The sequence below is a fragment of the Saccopteryx leptura genome, chromosome 13 (genome assembly GCF_036850995.1).
Source record: "Saccopteryx leptura isolate mSacLep1 chromosome 13, mSacLep1_pri_phased_curated, whole genome shotgun sequence".
NCBI lineage: Eukaryota > Metazoa > Chordata > Mammalia > Chiroptera > Emballonuridae > Saccopteryx > Saccopteryx leptura.
In genome coordinates this window covers 34,226,494-34,248,457 of record NC_089515.1, presented here as the reverse complement: position 1 = coordinate 34,248,457, position 21,964 = coordinate 34,226,494, and the positions used below count along the sequence as shown (strand labels likewise).

At 38.9% G+C, this 21,964-nt stretch overlaps 1 protein-coding gene across 2 annotated transcripts in view; it reads left to right on the top strand.

The window, feature by feature from the left end:
- Positions 1 to 20,476, top strand: part of EXOC6 (exocyst complex component 6) — a 182,964-nt gene extending 162,488 nt beyond the window's left edge. For both annotated transcript variants that reach the window (XM_066355669.1, XM_066355668.1), the window contains exons 21-22: positions 18,028 to 18,140; positions 19,251 to 20,476. In XM_066355669.1, coding sequence (XP_066211766.1) covers positions 18,028 to 18,140; positions 19,251 to 19,383 — 246 coding nt within the window. In that variant the 3' untranslated portion in view covers positions 19,384 to 20,476. The remainder of the gene's footprint in view (positions 1 to 18,027; positions 18,141 to 19,250) is intronic.
- The last annotated feature ends 1,488 nt before the right edge of the window (positions 20,477 to 21,964 follow it).

The following is a 21,964-nucleotide window of genomic DNA, read 5'->3' as shown; positions in this document are numbered from 1 at the left end:
GCAGATTGGTTATACATTCAAATAAAAGGAAATCTTCTGTAAATTAAGCCATCCTAATACACTAATACAGCTGTTCAAGTACTTAATTTACAAATTAAGGAAGTTAGATTCTAATCCTACTTTATATATAAATTTGAACAAGACACTTAATCTCTCTGAAACTCAGTTTCTCCTTTGATAAAGTATAGAAAAGCCTGCACTTCACTAGAATGAGTTGTTCAAGTGAAGTTAAACACAAATACAACTAATGGTCTGAAATAGAGATAAAAGAAAATTAATAGTAGGGTAATCAGGATCCACTGTAGGTAATCTACATGTGAAAGACTCACAGTCTCAAACTATATACAGAGCTTTGCCAGTGGTAAAAATTTAAAGCTTTCTCTTGTGCATTAATCTCTCTGCTTTTCCTTTGTGGCTGTTTTGTCACAGGAAAGACACAATTCTTAAACTTTTGCTTTTTAACGTGTTCTGTGTAATGTTAATATAATTTAGTTCAGTTCAGCGGGCATTCCCATTGAGAACCCTAAGGGAGAACTAAGAGCTATTACCCTGTCCTGGAAGAACTAACTCGTAACTTGGTTGGAAAATGAAAACAAATGTACCCAGTAAGCTAGGTATACATACTTGCTGCAAACTTGAGGAAATTCCCCATGGCTCACAGAACCAGCCACCCTCAGAGTCAGGTAGCTCAGAGACCTACCACGCTGATACTCAGCTAGCACTTGGAAGGGACAGTCTGGCACACGTATAGACCATATAGGAAAAGAAATTTGAATTCTTGTCTTTTTAGGTCATTAATGACTGCTTAAGATCCAAGTGGCTGTGGTTATGATGAAAATTTTTACTAATATATATGAAAAAGGTGAAGTTGCTTATGGGTTTATTTGATTGAGAAGTAAACATTTATAGTATTTTTGCCTGAACTGCCTTCTTAATTGTACATTACAGTGCTTAGAACTTAATGTTAAGTGACAGGCTAGTCAGGGGTCCTCAAACTTTTTACACAGGGGGCCAGTTTACTGTCCCTCAGACCGTTGGAGGGCCCGACTATAAAAAAAACTATGAACAAATCTCTATGCACACTGCACATATCTTATTTTAAAGTAAAAAAACAAAACGGGAACAAATACAATATTTAAAATAAAGAACAAGTAAATTTAAATCAACAAACTGACCAATATTTCAATGGGAACTATGGGCCTGCTTTTGGCTAATGAGATGGTCAATGTCCGGTTCCATATTTGTCACTGCTAGCCGTAACAAGTGATATGACGCACTTCTGGAGCCGTGATGTGTGCGTCCCGCGTCACTGGAAGTAGTACTGTAGTGATTGATGCTGCGCTTTGCGGCGCTGCCACATACAGTACTCCAGGAGCACAGGATGCGAATGAATAGACAGGAAAAAGTTGGGAGGTGGGAAGGAGTGCAGTAAGAAAGTGGAACGAGTAAGAAAAAAGTACTTAACTTCATTAAATAATCAAATATTTAATCTAGAATGAGGGATAATGCATGGTTGGAAAGTCTCTGGAAGAAGTCACCATGAAGTTTTCAAAAGGGCAGGAAGCCTCTGTTCAGCAGGCATTCCCATTGAGAACCCTAAGGGAGACTGTGGGTTCTCACCAATGAAAGAGGTACCCCTTCTGGAAGTGCGTCGGGGGCCAGATAAACGGCCTCGGGGCCGCATGCGGCCTGCTGGCCGTAGTTTGGGGACCCCTGGGCTAGTTCTTAGAGTGTCTTACAATTTATAGGTTCTTTTTTTCCTTGACTCTTTTGTGTTTTCTTAAATGTCAAAGCATCTTTCAATTACCTTCAGTCTGTGACTCAATGATTTTCATGGTCCTGAAGTCCTAAGGCTTAGAATTGGGAGGGACTTCAGAAAATCTAACCAAACCTCCTAGAAGCTGTCCCCTAAACCAAGACTCTTACTGCTGCTCCAGGTGTCTTGAATTAGCCTACATTCAAACAGAGGCTTCCTGCCCTTTTGAAAACTTCATGGTGACTTCTTCCAGAGACTTTCCAACCGTGCATTATCCCTCATTCTAGATTAAATATTTGATTATTTAATGAAGTTAAGTACTTTTTTCTTACTCGTTCCACTTACTTACTGCACTCCTTCCCACCTCCCAACTTTTCCTGTCTATTCATTCCGTGATTGGTGTACACTGTGTCTTTTCACTTCTTCTAACCCTCTTCCACCTTGGAGCCTATGGAAATGGCCCTGCAGCTTCAACCATTGGGCAGTATGTTTTTCTTCACCTCCTAGTCATAGGATTCTGAGGCGACTGCTAACACTGTAGCCCTCTCTAGTGGTAGCCTGGCGTACTTTCACATGCTCCACAAGAGTGATGGAGATGTTGGTTTTCTCCTAGTTCCTCATTTCTATTTATAGACCATTGTTCTTTCACTTTAGTGAAAGCTCCAGGCCCTTTGAGCCTCCTCATTCATCTCTATCTCCATCAGTGTCTCATTGTTGCTTTTGCAATCAAACAGTTTATATTTACACTTATCTTCATTTCCTTCCCTTCAGAGTCAGATGACAGGTAGCCTGTTTATTCAAGGCTCTCTCATCTTTCTATGCCCATGACTGCATCTTTTCTATAGAACTTTGTTTTATTATTCATCTGTCATTCCTTTGCTTTATTCTTTTCCTAACTACCTTGGCCTGAAAACGTGTTCAAATCTTTCTTGTCTGAGAGAGAGGGAAGAGAAAAGAAGGAAGGGGAAGGAAATATCTTCTCTAGTCTCATTCTAGCTATTTTCAACCTCTTCTTCTTTGCATTGGGATTCCTTAAAAGAATGATAATTGATTATATTCTTACTTTCCACCTGATTGATAATGTTGACCATGTCCTCTTTAAAATGCTCTCCAAGCTGTACTCTTATGTTCTTTTTCTGTCTCATCTGTGGCTTCCTTTCCTACCCCCTAAATGCTAGTATCTTTGAGGTGTCTATTTCTAGAACATTGCCCTCTCTACACATTCCTTGGGTAAACTCATTCACTCTCATATTTCTGGCACAAATGCTGTATGCCCTGGATTCATACCAGTTGCTTGGTAGACATTTCCACTGGGATGTGTGTCCCACATCCTGTGTGGCCAAAGCTGTCAACACATATCCTACCTCGTTCTCAAATCATACCTTCTTTCCGTGTTCTCTGTTTTGGTCGATGGCATCACTCTGCCTTGCCCCACATCCAGTCAATTATCATGTCCCAGGAATTTTTTTCTCCTAAATATTTTCAAACCTATCCTCTTCTTCCCATCCTGAGTACCTAGCCGTCCTCTCTATCCCAACTACCTACTTGTCTGTCCCAGTGTATTTCAAGATTATCACAACAGTCTCCTAATTATTTTTCCTCCCTTTAGTGTTTTCTCCTCAAATTTCCTCTTTTCAGAGCTGTTGGAGTTACATATCTAAGTGACGAATCTGACCACATGAACTCCGTTTGTTGGAAACCTTCCCCAAGTTCCTAAACCAGTCATACACGTCCTTTTATGACCCAGCCCCATCCCTTCTCCAGCCCGTCTTGTACTGCTTAACTTACATTTCATTTTGGCAGCACTAAAGTACGTGACACTCCCCGTAAGCCCAACTGTTTTTTATCTTTGTACCTTTTCTTATGCTGTCCTATCTGCTTGAAATACCACTGCCCTTCCCTCGATTGAACTCCCTTATAAGACTCAGTTTGGGTTCTACCTAAGATGCCTTCTTATGTTTACTTCCCATCCCCCAAACAAGATTAAATGCTCTAATAATAATAACCTATACATAACTCTGTCAGTGTAATTAGCATGTTTGTTTATAATTGTGTGAGTATCTCTTCCATTATACTTACAAACTCCTTGTATCCAAAGACTGGGTCATCATCTTTATTTCATTGTTCATGTCAAATAGAGTGCTTGTCACATGCAGACCCGATCCCTTCATTTTACAGAAGTTGAGACCCAAAGTTTATACTCCTTTAAATGATTAATTCAAAGTGAAAAAGTAATTTGATTTTCTTTTTCAAAATTGAATTAGGAGGGAATTTAATAGGGGCTGTGTATAAATACAGTATTAGTGTCATATAAAATAGCACTTTTTATCCAAGTAGGATATAATTAGCAAGCAAATAATATCTATAGAATATTGATTAGGCAAGACGTTGGAGGAGTTTGCTTTCTCCCAACCAAGTGGTGTCAATGTGTAACATTCTGAAGCATCATAAGCAAGTATCGGATATATTTTTTAATATTTTATTTATTCAGTTTATAGAGGGGACAGAGAGGGAGAGAGAGAAACAGAGAGAGAAGGAGGGAAGGAGCAGGAAGCATCAACTCCCATATGTGCCTTGACCGGGCAAGCCCAGGGTTTTGAACCAGTGACCTTAGCGATTCAGGTCGATGCTTTTATCCACTGCACCAGCACAGGTGAGGTGCAAGTCTCAGATATTTAAAAATTATTCTGAAAAAAGAAAATGACTCCTTTTAAGTTGTAGTATTTGTTGAATAGTTCCTCAAAATCATTGAATACACTTAATTACCCAAGATTCTTGATAAAAATTAAATTCCTTTTTAAAAAATATTTTATTAATTTATTTTTAACTAATCTGTCATTAAAGAATGCTTTCAACTTTGTTACCTGTTTGTAATCCTTCTCTCTCTCCTTCTTTGTCCTCTTAATTACCAACAAACTTTACCTTCTCAATTGTATTGAAGGCACTGGGCCAGGCTCTGTTTTATGTGTTACAAAGAGGAGATGCTATGGCTTGAGTTTTTTGTGGTGGCCTCATATAAGATGTTTATGCATAGTGTCAATGGAAACAATTATCTTAGCAGGATGACACCACCTACTTTGCTTAGAAGGTCCTAATTCCCTCTTTAGGTTATCCAGAGGTCAGGTATGGATTTCTTTTCTACTCCTGTAGCCCAGATACCCATCATGCAAGCACTGTAGAAGAACTTAGGTCACAGTCCATTGAATTCTGCTGGCTGCATTTATCTTCCTAAGAAAATAAGCCCTTCCGCTATTGTTTTTATTCAGTTTCTCTTTCTGTATTTTGCTGTTATAACCTGTGGTGAAGGTGTATAGCCAATAGCTATAGCTCTTTATCAATACCTGCTTCTTAACTAAACTGCATCTTAAAGCTTGTCTGTTGTCCATTTTGCTGTTCACATAGATACCTGCTTAGCCGGAATGTCCTCTGTTGTCACAGTTGCCCTGTCCCAGAAATATGTTACTCAGGAAAGCTTCAGGCCCCAAAGTAAGCCATGGCTACATACCATGATCTCCTGCCTTAGTGAATCAGCTTCATTGTAGTTTGATAACTGCCTTTTCCCCCCCTATTTAATTATGCCTTGAGGTTGTAGGAAAACTGAATCTATCACTGAAACAAACTGAGTAGCAAGTGTTCTGACATGTTTATTGAGCAAATTATTATACCTGACAAAAAGTAATCATGTGTATAATCAGGTCTGCAAGTAACTGGATAATTAGGGGTTAATAAATTGTCTAGCATAAGAGAAGTATCTTTTAGATTCTAGAAAAGGAAAGCTAAATATATTTCTTGTAAAATTGTCTGAGTAAAGATTATAAAATCTATTATAAAACTAGAAAGAAGTAAAGTGAGCAAGGATGCAAACCCCTTTAAATAAAAATGCCAAGATATTGTAATATTCATGTATTTGATAGAGACCACAGAGTTCCTCATTTTTCTTAATTCTGTAATGCAAAGTATGGTAGTCTAGTTAACTTGGTGTTCCTTTGAGAATCCAAGGCAAAATGGTAAAGGGTCTGTATCTGTTCAGACATAAAACTGAGACCATATCTCTAGAAAGCTGAACAAATGAGCTAAGCATCTGAAATTCAGTACCCCACTCAACCAAAGATTTCTTGCAAAGAGTAGAACTGAGGGTTCTACTTTTGTCAGTGCCTGCTAAGGTATTACCAGAGAAAATAACTCCCTTTTCTTCCTGAGGCAGCTGGGATTTAATGTTCTTGGTTTGTTTCATTTACCTCAAGTGGCCTGAGTTCCATGTTAAAGAAAAGAATAATAAGATGCCTCTGGGGGGTTAGGTATTTAGTTATAATATGTATTAGTTTAACTTTGTTTCTTTCAAAAGCCAAAAGTTGCCTGACCAGGCAGTGGCGCAGAGGATAGAGCGTCGGACTGGGATACCGAAGACCCAGGTTCGAGACCCCGAGCTCACCAGCTTGAGCGTAGGCTCATCTGGTTTGAGCAAGGCTCACTAGCTTGAACCCAAGGTCTCTGGCTCGAGTAAGGGGTTACTTGGTCTGCTGTAGCCCCCTGGTCAAGGCACATATGAGAAATCAATCAGTGAACAACTAAGGTGTCACAACGAAGAATTGATGCTTCTCATCTCTCTCCCTTCCTGTCTGTCACTATCTGTCCCTCTGTCTGACTCTGTCACAAAAATAAATAAATAAATAAATAAAATGTAAAAAGCCAAAAGTTAGTGTTTATAAATAATGGCAAATTATAAATAATATATATTACTTGGCTTACTAGAATGTTAAAGTAAAACATATGTGACTGATTTTACTAAAGACTAAATTAATTTAGCTATTAATTTCTCCAAGTTTTCATTTGCCTTATTTTAAATCACAACCATGGGGATTAAGGGAGAAGAATAACCTCTTAGATTTTTACAAATATTTAAGAAGTGGTCATTTCCCTCCCTCTTTTATTTTCTTAACAATTGTGCTATAAAGGAGTAAGTAAAGAAACCCCAGTGGAGTCCAGCTTTCTTCATCCAAGCAGCTACTCTCTCTACTATATCCTGGAGTACAGACATGTTGGCATACAATTTTTCTTTATTGGCTAGTCCATATTGTCTTCCTTTGTTGTTCGAATTCTTCCAAAGCAATTCATACAAGCAGATCCTATTTCATTGCTTCAATAAAGCAAAATGACTCATCAGAGAGAATTGAAATTCTAGTAAACATCTTTCATCCTGAGTTTCAAAGTTTGATTTTCTTACTATTGAAAGTCTGAGCTCCACTGGTGAAGTCATTGCATAACTACCTGTTGTATAAGTGTGGCAGATGATATAATGAATCTGGACAGAAACTTAAATGTATGACCCGAGAATGTTTGTTTAGCATGTTTGATGGTAGCACTACTGGTTTACGAAAGGTCATCTCAAGAGCAGAACTTTGATTGTGAAATATTTTAGTACATTTGTATAGCCTAAATTAAATCAGTCAGAAAAATAGACTAGTTTGGCTTTCATAATAATTATAAGACATCTAAAATTTCAGAGTCTTAATTATTAATAATTTACATGTAAAGTAAGATAGCATAGCCATCTTATTAATATATAAGATGTGGATTCAGTATAGCTATAAATTCTGTGTCGAAAGGTAATTTATGCAGTTCATCGCAATATTCATTTACCTGGTGCCTTACTAAATATCAGGTATCGGGCCAAAAGTGAAGATACAGATATTATGCAAAAGAAGTCACCAGCTTTGAGCTACTTAACAAAGTACACGGTTAGGCTCTGTCCATTTGGCTCAGTGGTAGAGCATCGGCCCAGCATGTGGAAGTCCCAGGTTTGATTCCCAGTCAGGGCACACAGGAGAAGTGACCATCTGCTTCTCCACCCCTCCCTCTTCTCTTTCTCTTTCTCTCTCTCTCTCTCTCTCTCTCTCTCTCTCTCTCTCTATTCCTCTCCCGCAGCCGTGGCTCAATTTGCTAGAGCGAGTTGGCTTTGGGTGCTGAGGATGGCTCCATGGCCTCGTCTCAGACACTGAAAATGGCTCTGGTTGCAACAGAGCAACAGCCCCAGCTGGGCAGAGCATCGCCCCTAGTGGGTTTGCCAGGTGATCTCGGTCTGGGCGCATGCGGAGTCTGTCTCTCTGTCTCCCCTCCTCTCACTAAAATAAAAAATAAAAATAACCCCCCAAACAAAGTACATGATTAGGAGGAAGAAAAGGCACTTCAACTATTGAGATACTGGAAAGACACAGGGCTGAGGGAGCCATGCATCACCCAACTATGAAAGGAACTAATTGATATTTGATTCTCTAGTGAGTAGACAGACACATTAACCCATGACATCACTGTGCTGTGAAAATGACTAGAGATGTGTGGAGGCTGCTATGAGGACATGAAAGAGGAGCAGCTCACCCAAGCAAGACCACATGGTCTGGGGAGGCTTCCTGAGACAGGTGAATCCAGGCTTAAATTTTATGGAATAACTAAGTTACCTGGATGAAGAAGGAGGAGAAAGGGACTCCACACAGAGAAGAAAAGGGTAAGTGTCATGGGATCATCATGGTTTATGAGAGAGCTATGAGTATTCTTTGTTTAGGAGTTTAAATTACAAGTCAGGACAGGAAGCCAAAAGGTTGACCTGGATCAGGTGCAAGATAACTTTGCATACATGTCATGTTAAGGAACTTAAACTTTATCTTGTAAGATTTGGGAATCCATTGAAGGTTTTAAGCAAATGAATGGTGATCAGATTTGTATTTTAGCTGGATCTCTGGCATTAGTGTGGCGGTTGATGGATCTAGGGTTATTAGAAGGGAGAAGCAAAGCGAATAGGCAAGACCAAAGGCCTTAGGGGTAGATTTCAATATTGAAACTAGGATAGTAGTCGTAGTAGGGATGGAAAGTAGGAAGCAAGTGAATTCAAGAAATATTTAGAAGGTTAACTGACACAATTTGGCGATAAATTAGATGTAGGAGTTGTAAGAGAGAGGAGTCAAAACAGACTGAATCCAGATGTCTGGTTTGGGTAATTTGGTTAAGTGCTGCCATTCAGTGTATGACCCACCTTACAGTATCAGGAAGCTGAAAGAGATCCTCTCAAAACCGAGGGAAACAAGACACAAAGGTACATAAAACTATTATAAAAACCAAGATCGCACTCTACTGTGGTTGAACCTTGAACAACATGGAGTTTAGGGGCCCTTCCATACAGTCAGAAATCTGAGTATAACTTTTTTTTTTTTAAGACGCACAATTTTCCGAGAAATTTGGGGTCTAAAACTGGGTGTGTCTTATACAGTGGTTGTAGATTTTTTTTTTATATAATTTTTTTTTTAATGGGGCGACATCAATAAATCAGGATACATATATTCGAAGATAACAAGTCCAGGTTATCTTGTCGTTCAGTTATGTTGCATACCCATCACCCAAAGTCAGATTGTCCTCTGTCACCTTCTATCTAGTTTTCTTTGTGCCCCTCCCCCTCCCCCTTTCCCTCTCCCTCTCCTTCCTCCCCCGGTAACCACCACACTCTTATCAATGTCTCTTAGTCTAACTTTTATGTCCCACCTACGTATGGAATAATGAGTATAACTTTTGACTCCCTAAAAGTTGAACTCTTACTGGCCTACTGTTGACCAGATAACCTTACTGATAAATAAAAGTTGATTAACACATTTTGTATATGTACTATATACTGTACTTTTACAATGAAGTAAGCTAGAGACTAGAAAGTGTTCAGAAAATCACAAAGAAGAGAAAATACACGTACAGTATTTATTGGAAAAAAATCTGTAGAATTGGTCCTGCACAGTTCAAATACAGGTGGTCAAGGATCAACTGTATTTGAGGTAAGTCTACTTGAGAATACTATCTGAAATGTTTTTTTTTCTGTTTTGGATAATAATAGGGTTTTTTGTTTGTTTGTTTGTTTTTTCATTTTTCCAAAGCTGGAAACGGAGGCAGTCAGACAGACTCCCGCATGCGCCCGACCGGGATCCACCCGGCACGCCCACCAGGGGGCGATGTTCTGCCCCTTTGGATCGTCACTCTGAGCCATTCTAGCGCCTGAGGCAGAGGCCACAGAGCCATCCCAGTGCCCGGGGCCATCTTTGCTCCAATGGAGCCTCACTATGGCTACGGCTACCGGAGGGGAAGAGAGAGACAGAGAGGAAGGAGAGGGGGAGGGGTGGAGAAGCAGATGGGCGCTTCTCCTGTGTGCCCTGGCCGGGAATCAAACCTGGGACTCCTGCACGCCAGGCCGACCGGCCAGGGCCAGGGTTTTTTGTTTTTCAGAAATAGAGGATAAAAAAATTCTTGTTAATTATTATCTTTCTGCGCTAATAAAGAACTTTTAAGAAACTTTAGTCAAATATTTATTGTTGTTTGGGTTCAGATACATAACATAAATATTTTAAACCCCAATAGCCAAAAAAATTATTTTAAAACTAAATTATATAAAGTACTAATACTTTTATATACTAAATGGAGAGTCAAAAATACTCTTAAAAGTTTATATAACAATTTCCACTCCCAGCTATCTATTCAAGAGAAATAAAAACATGTCCACACAAAAACTTGGATTAGAATGTTAATCGCATTATTATTTATATTAGCCAAAAAATAATTTTATTCATCAATGTCACCCCAATAAATTAAAAAAAAATTTTAATAACCAAAACATGGAAATAATACAAAGGTTCATTAACTTATTAATAGATAAACAAAATCTAGTACAATGGAATATTATTTAGCAATAAAAAGGATGAAGTACTGATACACCTACAATATAGATAAATCTTGAAAACATTATACTAAGTGAAAAAAAGCTGGTTACAAAGTGCTATGTGTTATATGACTTTTATTTAGGGAGTGAGTGCTAATGTGTATAGGATTCTTTCTTTTTTTCTTTTCCTTAAGTGAGAAGTGGGAGGCAGAGAGACAGACTCCTGCATGTGCCCTGACTGAGATCCACCTGGCAAGCCCCCGTGGGACAATTGATGTTCTGCCCAACTGGGGCCCTTGCTCTGTTGCTAGGCAACTGAGCTATTTTAGCACCTGAGGTGAGGCCATGGAGCTATCCTCAGCGCAGAGCCAACTTGCTCCAATGGAGCCAAGGCTGCGGGAGGGGAAGAGAGAGACAGAGAGAGAGAGAAGGGAGAAGGGGAGTGGTGGAAAAGCAGATGGTCACTTCTCCTGTGTGCTCTGACTGGGAATTGAACCTGGGCCATCCACCTGCCCAGCAGATGCTCCAGCATTGAGCCACCGGCCAGGGCATATATAGGATTCTTTTGGGTGATAAAAATGTTTTAAAGTTGATTGAGATGGATGCACATCTCTGTGAATATACTCAAAACCATTGACTATACACTTTAAAAGGACAGATTATATAGAATATGAAATATATCTCAAACATGTTTTTTCCAAAAAAAAATGTAAAGATGATAGAACAAGAAATAGAAGTTTAGCCTGACTGGTGGTTGTGCAATGGATAGCTGCAAGATGATAAAAAATATTTTTTTAAAATAGGAATATTTAGAGATAATTGGGGTAATCACCAGAATTTAAAACAAGAGTTAAACATGATTATTTCTGAGAATGGGAGGGTGTGCAGTAGACTGTTTTGATAATATGTCCCATTTAATTATTAACCATGTATTACTTGATAAAATTAATGTTAATAAAAAAGTAACCAGCCTGACCAGGCGGTGGCACAGTGGATGGAGCGTTGGACTGGGATGCGGAGGACCCAGGTTCGAGACCTCGAGGTCGCCAGCTTGAGCATGGGCTCATCTGGCTTGAGCAAAGCTCACCAGCTTGGACCCAAGGTCGCTGGCTTAAGCAAGGGGTTACTCGGTCTGCTGAAGGCCCACGGTCAAGGCACATATGAGAAAGCAATCAATGAACAACTAAGGTGTCGCAACAAAAAACTGATGATGCTTCTCATCTTTCTCCGTTCCTGTCTGTCTGTCCCTATCTGTCCCTCTCTCTGACTCTGTCTCTGTAAAAAAAAAAAAAAATTATAGAAAAAACAAAATTAAAAAAAAAAGTAACCATATAAAATCATGTATGTATGTATCAATCAGTATGCCATTTTAACCATGGTAGTGACCAAAAAATTTATGATAAAGCAAATTTGGATGTGTATGAATCTGATGATGTAAATTCCACCTTTTGCCCCTTTTCTCCCCCAAATTCCAGACCCACCTAGTAGTTATCTAGACTACATAGCTAACCCTCAGAAATACTTTCAGAGCATTCTACTTGTGCTGTGTGCAGTTCACCTGGGTGAAGTGACTTGAAGAGACCAATGCCTTTAACACCCTCAGCACAGCGTGCTCAAAGCCTGCTGGTGGGCCTCACACAGGCGGAGTGCAAAGGCTGGCTGGGGGCAGGTTTGGCAGATGGGACTCTGGAAGAGGGCAGGCATGCCTTGTTAGGGCTCAGCTGTATCAGAGGGCCAAAATGCATCGTGTGGGCAAAACGTGAGGGGTTGGAGGCACAGTACTGCTTTCTAGTTTGCCCTCACCCTTTCTGTCTGCTGCTTAAAATTCTCTTCTGTGCTGCATGTGGAGTTTTCCAAATGTCCTGTTTTCAGATAGCTAGAAAGAGGGTAACGCCAAGTGCTTTAAAAATCATACGGAGCTCATCATTTAATTTCAACATCTATTTAGAAAAAGGACTTGTATTTACCCCACTGGGGCTAATTTAGTAAGACTCATTTTTCTTGAATCCCCAGTGCCTAATTACTCATATTTTTTCCTTAAAGCTGTATTATGGTTTAGGATTTTTGTTGTTTAAATCTCAGAAGCACTCTAGGAACCCTTGCTTTGGCTTTGTGTTTGGAGGCAAAGGAAAAATGATCTCCTGGTTTACTATTGGAATCTGCAAAGCAACTCTGAGGTCCCAGGTGGATTTTGGAAAGGGGACTTTGGGGACTAAGGCTGACCCTGAGCCCCCAGGTCACTGTTCACATTTACAAAAGCAAACCTGGGATCCCCAATTGCTTTTCTCTTGAGGTTGGCTTAACTTTATTTATCTTCTGTCTTGGGTCACTGCCCCTGAGGTGCTTCAAAAGCAAAATCCAAAAGACCCAAAACAAAGAAAGCTAAACGAGATTCAAGGAAAAAATGACCAGGCACTCTGGGTTCACTTTTACAAAGGCAGGAAGTCACTCCGAGTTCCATAGAATGGTTTTCAAGTTGGCCTAGATTCATTCTGTCATTTGCACAAAGTGATCTCAACAGGTCTGAGACCCCAAGTTTTGTGGGTGTAGATCTGGAGTGAGACTTAGGATGAGAAACTGTCAGCGAGCTAAATGTGATGACACAAACGAATTCTTCAGTGATTCCGAAGTGATTCAGCTATTTTGAGCATATAAATAGGACCACCCATGCAACCATTTTCTTCCTTAAGCTAAATCTTTGTGTTTGGTGGATGTGTGCGCGCGCGCACACACACACACACACACACACACGGAATGCTGAGGAAGTGGAACTTACAATTCATTCACAAATATTGGCATAAATCCACTTTATGTTATCAGATTAGTTATGAGGGTATTTTTGAATCCTTGGTGAAAAAAAAGATAGGATACTAATTTTAGGTAATCTTATAAATCATGATGAGATAGAACTGAGGTACATTATTTTGCTGTTCATTTTTATATGATCCGTACTTTACTTACTTCCCAAAAGGATTTAAGGTGGAATTACTTTACTTGACTATTGGAACAAACCCATTTATAGAACTTAATACCGATTTTCATTATAATATACCGGACTTTATCCTTTAATAAGTAATTATAAAATTGCTTTCGGATAATCTAGGGGAGATTTTTATATTTTGTTCATATTTTGATCTACATCTTTGAATTTTAGGTATATGTGTTACCTAATAAATTCATCTGTTGAGACAATGTTTTACTGTTTATTTATAAGACTGAGAGAGATTTTGTGTGATTAGTAATATTTATGTATTATTTATGTATTGCCATTTTAAGGAAGCAAAACTTCAGATAGGAAAGTGAGGTTTTTCATAAATTAGGTTTTAATGTTAAGGACATAGTGCATCCTGTGAAATCTTACTGAATATGAGAGGCAGTCCCCAAGGTACTGACTCTGTATGGAGTGAAGGTGAGCGTCAGTGGTCATACCTGTCATCACTCCAGTTTCCTCATCCCTTCCTGTCACACTCGGGCTCCATTTTCTTTTTAAACTTTCCCAAATATCAGGGATCACGCATCTCGCATCTCGGTTAAAGTGTGAATAGCAGCCTATAGAAATGGGCTCAGTCTATAAATCTAGCCTGACTTAGTGTTACATTTCATTAAGTCCTAGTTTCATGTTACATCGTTCACTTCAATAGAACTGTACTTGAAAAAGTGAAAGAGGGCTGGCCATGGCAGGGCGGTTCAATGGATAGAGTGTCATTCCGACATGCTGAGAGGTCACTGGCTCCATCCCCAGTCAGGGCGTGTGTGAGAAGCAATCAGTGAGGACACAACTACATGGAATAACTAAGTGGAAAGACTTGGTGCTTCTCTCTCCCTCCCTTTCTTCCATATCAATGGAAGAAAAAAAAATTAAGTGAAAAAAAAGACCTTACAATTGTTTTGGATAAGGGACACTGATAGACCATTCAGAAATATTAGTGGTTGTTTCTCTAGGAAGAACATTTAACTCACTCAACATTATGCTTTATTGTGAGGGAATCTGCCTCCCTTACCAATGCTCCAGGAAAACCCTTTGCGTTCACTTGCTCTAGTTTGCCTGCACGCCAGCATTGGCCTTTTTCAGAGAGCTGGCAGCATAAGCCAAAGTAGTCTGTAGGGTACTCAGTTTTGGGGGGTTTTGTTTGTTCGTTTTTTGGTTTTTGTTTATTTTGTGGCAGAGACAGAGAGAGTCAGAGAGAAGAACAGACAGACAGGAAGGGAGAGAGATGAGAAACATCAATTCTTGACTGCGGTTCCTTAGTTGTTCATTGATTGCTTTCTCATATGTGCCTTGACCGGGGGGCTACAGCAGACCGAGTGACCCCTTGCTTGAGGCAGCGACTTTGGGCTCAAGCTGGTGAGCCTTGCTCAAACCAGATGAGCTCGCTCGCACTCAAGCTGGTGACCTCGGGGTTTCAAACCTGGGCAGGTACTCAGTTTTTGTACACAAAAAGCCTAAGAAACAAGCCGAAGTAAACTTGGAATAGTGGTCTGGCATCATTAGTTATTTCTTGAATATCTACTGAATAGTTACACTCTGTTGGACACATTTTATGAGTTTTCCTGTCTACTTTTGTGAACTTTGTTTCTATTTACTTACTAATTCAGTATTATGCATTTGAAAAGTCCTTACACTCATGGCAATGAGAAATCAGAATATGAGATCAGCATGCTTGCTGGCCCAATATTTCCTCTCAGCCTACATCATGTATACTTGGGGCGTAGACACTGAAATGGTGCTCAAGTCTACAGCCACTGGCTTCGTGGACTGAGAATAATGAGCAAGCAGTCACTGTCTCCTACACAAATCAGTAGTTTCTATCTTACTTAATATTAAATGGATTGCTTCTTTATGTGTTGTTGTAGCTTAAAATACTAGGATTTTGTGTGAATAGTTTATAATTTCTGTATGTTAACATCAAAATATTACGTGTTTTCTAGTTAGCTGTCTGCCTCTCCACCTTTCCCACTTATAATGTAAACTCTTTGAGAACAGGGACTTTGTCTCAATACTGTATCTCTTGTGCCTAGCACAGAGGCTGCCTCATTATAGGTGGGCAGTCAATATCTGTTGAATGAATAAATGACTATTATCTGCTTTGGGAATGCATTCCTTCACCATTAATGTGTGAATTTATGCAGATTTCCATTGATATCTACAAGTTAACTCTGCATGATATGTATTTCTATAAAGTATTAATGTAAATTTGAAAGCATGTGGATTAGAGTTATCTACATGTAGGCAGGTAGGTAAAATTTTGTGGTTCCTGTAATTGTTAGAGATAAGAGATTTGCATAGGAGTGCCTGGCCATATGTGAAAATGTAAAGCATAATATTTCTTTATCTAGGAAAGTCTGTTTTTGTGCTGTAGAAGAACCAGTTTTCTATTCACAGTTGGAGTTGGTGTAGGTTTTAAATTAATTAAGTGGGCTCCTCCTTTCCCACCTGGGGGTAGATCAGCACAAGAGAAAACAGACTTATTTTAAGACCTCTTCCTCTTGCAAATCCCAAAGGTCATGTTGCTAATGCCTTTTGGAAAGAAAGGGAGATTACAGCCAGTATACAGTTATTAAGTGTTACTTTCTGCCGACTGTGCGCATGCCCACACACACACTTGTGCAAACACATACCTAAACTGAAAAAGGAATCCTTCAAAATGAGGCTTTTGTTAACAACATTATGAAGAGTATTCATTATTGAAATTTAATATATAAATATGCAAACCTTATTTCTCATTCTAGAGTTAATAATACATGTCCATTGTGGAATATTAAGAAAACAAAGAAGACTAACATTTACTCATAATCCCACCACACAACAGCCATTCTTAACATTTTTCTCAAACTTTCTTATAGTCTTTTCTGATGGGTTTTTATGTAATTTTAGTAGCAACATTTATTTTAAGCATCTTCCCAAATTATTTAAAATTCTGTGTAAACATCAATTTTAATAACCATGTGGTATTTGTCTTATGCATACACCTCACCATTTAATTATTCTCTTAACATTGAGATTTGGGCTGTTTTCAGGGGTTTTTCCCTTCAGTTTTTTGATAACACAAAATTTTTGAGATTAATATCTTTGCTCATAATTTTGCCCACCTTTATTATTGTTTCCTGAAGTTAGATTCCTAGAAGTATGATTACTGAGTCAAAGAGACTGGCCGTTTTTATAATGTTCTCAAATATATAACAATATATTGCAGAGAAGTTACACCAATTAGTATTTTCACCATAAGGAGAGTGTGAAAGTAACCTTTCCTCCTTGTGAAAGGAAGGAAAAGTGTACTTCTTGCAACAATCAGAAATTACACAGAACTTTAAATAAGTTCCCTTTTCTTTTCTAGACAGTATATATTTTTTAACATTGTTTTAGTGTAGATTCTGTACCAGTGTTACAAATTTTGGTATGTTGTCTGAAAGAAAATAGAGTAGCTTTTAATAGTATGTAGTACTTAATATTTTCATGATAGAATTTTCTGTATGTTGGATGGGGAAAGTGTCAAACAAGTCCATTACTTTCCTAAGAAAGAGCTAGTTTCTTTAACCTTTCTTTAGGATTTAACCACCCCATGAAGTTTTATCCCTCTCACAGTTAGTGGGTTGGCTTGCATATCCTGTGTGTAAATGCAAACTTCATTAATTTGAAAGCAAAAACAATACACCCCTTCCTTATAAAATGAAAAAAAAAAAAAAAGAAGGAATAATATAAAAACTGAAGGAAGGTAGTAAGTAAAGCATTTAACTTTCTGAAACGATTCAAATGTGGTGGATAGGAAGTTGGTTTTAAATGGCTTAAAGGGGATTAGGGTTTTATAGTTGGATAAGGAGTTTGGTGCTTTGGTTTAGGCATAGCATTGCTTTTAAAAGATTACTTCCATATTTGACAACAATTCTAACTGAAGATTATAAAGCAAATAGTCCATTTTAAGACATTACAGGAAAACAAGAGGGTTTCTTTTTTGTTGTTGTTTGTTTATACAAAATGATCGCCTAAAGTTAACATGCTGAGTCCTGAAGCCCTCGTTTCATAATACTGCTAAGGATCTATCACCAGGGAGAATCCAGCAGAGGTTGTTTAATGCACTTAATTGAGATTATCTGAGCTTTTGGTTTAAATTACTTTGGGAAAGTCTAGATGCAAATGGCTTCCTAGAAAGGTAAATATACTTAACCTCTAAGACAAAAGGTTCTATTTAAGTTCTTTAAAATTGTTCAATTAGTAGTGCCAACCCTTATTGATTAAATTTGAGTATGAACTGAACAATGTGTAAAGTATAACTCTCTATACCTAATATAGTTAACTATTTAACAGATTTTTCGTTATTTTACAAATATTTGAAAATGCAACCAAGTATTTTAATAGAAAAGCAACCCCTGACAATGTTAAATGTTAATATTTTTAAAAGTAAAAAAAAAAAAAAAGTAAATTCTGTTTCAGTTATAAAGTGTAATGGAGTTTTAAAAATGGATTTTCTTTTTCTGTTTTATCTAAGAAACAGGTCATATTATAATGGATCAAGAATGGCATATACTTTATACATTAGCTGTAGATAAATAGTCAAAAGTTGACTTAACATTACCCCGTCTTTCTCAGCTTCTTGACTTGTTTATGGTTTGGGATTGGTCTACGTATCTAGCTGATTATGGACAGCCAGCTTCCAAGTACCTCCGGGTGAATCCAAACACAGCCCTTACTCTTTTGGAGAAGTGAGTATATTCTGGAAAGTTTTTTACATAACATTTTAGCATTTTGTGGTTCAGTGATAATTGAAGAACTAGAAATTTTCATCAAAAGAGAAATGTCTAAATGGAGCATAAAAACTCAGTCCATTTTAATGACCAAAAACATAAGCGTCTTCCTTGCCCTTCAGTGTTGGTATAATTTTATGAAATTGCTGTTTATGTTGATATGAACAAAATATTTTTGCTATTGTATCCTCAATAGCAGGCTTAATTGGCCTTAGAAATATATTTACTTGAGACAAGTGAGAACTAGAACTATTTTTACATATACTATAACATAGGAAAAAAGTTGTTTTGTGAAATGTGGCTAGGAATCCGAATGTTTGCCACCAGTGAGTGCTATCAGAAATTCTACCATTGTGGACTTGAGTTCTTTGCAGAGAAGCATGTGATTTGAAAACTGAAGTAACAGGACACTTACCAGTGCATCTTGTCCAATTAAAAATAACACAAATTTAAGTGTTAGTTGTCCCTCAAATTATGTGGCAAATTTTTTTTGGGGGGGGGCACTCAATCATACATCATTTTAAGTATCACTATTAAAATTTTCGATTTTTGAATTAAAAGTGTATAATATGTCCCATATATGAAAAGGTCTGTGGTGTATTTTACTTGAGAGGGAAAAAAACTTTAAAATAAATATAAATTTATTTTATAATACCATGAAACACCACTGAGGTAAAAAAATTCTTTCTTTAAATTTTCTAATGTTATTTTTCCTTTCACTTTGTCTTGCTATGAATGTAATTTGCAGAGTCAATACAGGGTATGTATTTTAGCATATTTTATGAATGATATTAGAAAATAGTGTATAATATTAGAAAACTTAATATACTTTAGATTTACATACTAATGCAAAATCACCACTTTATACAGCATGTAGAGTAAAGCTGCTAATTTTTTTGTGTGGTTGCTATTTCTGTAATTTTATTGGTACTTCTTTTCTTTGAAATACATTTTTTCAAGCACAGGATTAGTGTGAGATAATAAAGAGCATGCCCAGATATTTTACTTGTGACAGCATAGCTTATACATGTCCTTCTACTGAGCGTCTTCATTCACATGTGTTTCTAGGATGAAGGATACCAGCAAAAAGAACAATATATTTGCTCAGTTCAGGAAGAATGACCGGGACAAACAGAAGTTGATAGAGACAGTCATGAAACAGCTGAGAAGTCTGGTGAATAGTATGTCCCAGCACACGTAGACGTCACTCCCATGCACTCACTCTGCGTACCATCTTCGTGACTGAACGTTGATCTCTCACAGAGACTGGTTATAACAGCAACTTGTTTTGCAGAATTAAAGTATGCAATAGAGAAAAGACACAGATGACAGCTGAAACAAGAAATAATATCATTTGTATGGATTTTTAAATAATTGAATACTATTTTATATATGGATAATGTGACATTAATTTTTTCACTTTTAAAAATATATATAGATCAGGTCAAAAATTGTATATGAAACATTGTAAATACATTAGAAAAACATATGCCTCTTACATATAAATATCTTTTTTATTCAGACTTGAATGATACTTTGTTTTTTCATCAGTATCTGGTTTTGGAATGAAATTATGTCTGATATGGGAATATTTCATGTCATTTTCTGATTTTAGCTTTCTTTCACCTAAATATGATTTAAATAGACAAGTCTGCTGATTCTGAGGGGGACATAGACAAATCCTTAAAGGTCCCTGAAATCAAACTTGATTTAACTCAGTGAGATTATGTAAATTATTTGTGCTCCGTGGGTGGTTTAATATAATTGTTCTGAATATGAAGACAAGGTGTTTGGATTTTCTAAAAATGCAATGTTTCTGGTCAGTGGGATTAATATTTCTAATCATATTGTTTGTAGCTGATCCCATTCTAGAATTTATTTGGTTTGGTTTGAGTCAAGTTCTGAAAGAGGACAGGAACTAAGTGGGGCTGACCATTTCAAGGCAGGGTAGATACGTTCCTATGCACACCAGTTACCACAGGGGTCAGGTTACCTTCTTCCAGTAGCAGATCTCAGAACTGTATCCTTACTGTGGAAACAAGCCAAACCAAATGAATGCTGGAAAACCTAGTGATGGACATTTTCCTTTGTGTAAATTACCATAGTCCAAATGGTAATATCAGTCTGATCCTTCCTTTCTCTTTATTGTATTTATGTTGAACACTTCTTTTGCATTTTCAGGATTTATGCCTGTAAGAAACTTATACTTGACTCTGTAAAATAAGTGGAAGGAATTATATGTACATTTTTTGATTTTATGATGAAATATAAAAAAAGGATAAGCAAGTTCTTGAAAATGAGTTGCTGTTGCATCTATCCAGAGCTTCCTGATTTAAAACAACAGCTCCCTTTAGAAAGGCTATTATTCCCTAGTTATTGGAAGGAGGTGTCACCAAAACAAAGCAAATGAACGTTTATTCTTTTGAAGATCTCTTATCCTAAGGTTTTTTCACATTTTAAAAACGATTATATGGAAAACATGGTAATTCTTAGGAGTTACTAGAGGAGCTGCGAACAGCTAACTCTCTTTGAAGCCTGTGGAATGTGCTGCCCCTCGCGTGTCTCCTCCAGCCCTCCGGGGCGTCCCGGGTTTGGAGAGCTGTCGCCTTTGCACTGCTTGGAGCAGACACTGTGGACCCTCAGCCGGAATGGTCTTTAGAAATCACCTCACTCTTCTCAACAATACAGGAATCCTGCACTTTACCTCCCCACCCCTCTACTTGCACCGTAGGGACAGAGACGCACGAATCCTTGGGACAGTTGAAGCCCTTAGACTCAAGGCAAAAAAAACCCAAGAAGCAACCGTGTAGACTGGGGCGGGGCCCTTCGGAGGGGGAGGGAACGGTGAATTTGGTCCTTGAGACCCTAAAGGAGCCCGGGAATATCTGCTCCCAGTGGGCTTCGGGCAACAATGACACGACCGTCTTTTGAAGGATTCCTGAAGTGGGAGATTAGAGACCAGGGGAAGCGGTGGGGAATGTCGGAGAATCTCAACTCTGCCTATCTTGGTAGGAGCTTGCGTTGCCTAGGTTTGACATCGAAGACCGCAATTTCCCCCAAAAGGGAAACAGCGAATGGGGGAAACCCCACCCCTTAGCCTTAGAGAGTGTCGGGTGGGGAAGGGGCACCTATAAACTCGAGGGTGTGGACCCCGGAGAGAGAGCGCGTTAGATTAGTGCGCTCGGTTTGTCCACTGCTGAGCTCCTGCGCTCAGCCGGGCGTTCTGGCCCCGAACCCGCAGACCCCGCCTGGGGAATCTTCGAGGGGCGCAGCGTCCAGCCCGGCCTGCTGTGCCGCTGCGCCCGGCACACCCGGCCGCTAGTCCTTTGGTGAGCACGCAGCTGTCCACCCCCTCCAATCACTCCTCTGCGTAGAGCGTTTTAAATATGCATGGACGCGTCACGTCGTGTGAATCGGGATCCGTCCTTAGGGAGGGTGCCAGATCCTATATAAATGTGCCCGGGGTGGGTCGATAAGGGTTAACAGACGGGGAGAGAGAAAGAGGCGGGGTGGGGTCTACAGCCCCGCACACCGGTGAGTTTCCCACTTTGCCTTCCCGTGCTGCTTCCATCAAAGGAGTGCTGACCCCGGGAGGAGGTGGGAGGCGCCCGCGGATGCCAGCCAGGCGTGAGCAGCCCCCAAACAGCCAGCGCCTTGAGAGGAAAAGTCCTCAGCGCGTGGGCCTTGTGGAAGGCACGTTTCCCAAGGGTGCGTGGTCACTGCAGCCTTACCCTGCCGGTCTGCTTCGAGAGTGAACGAAGCCCTTGTCTGAGGTTGTAACT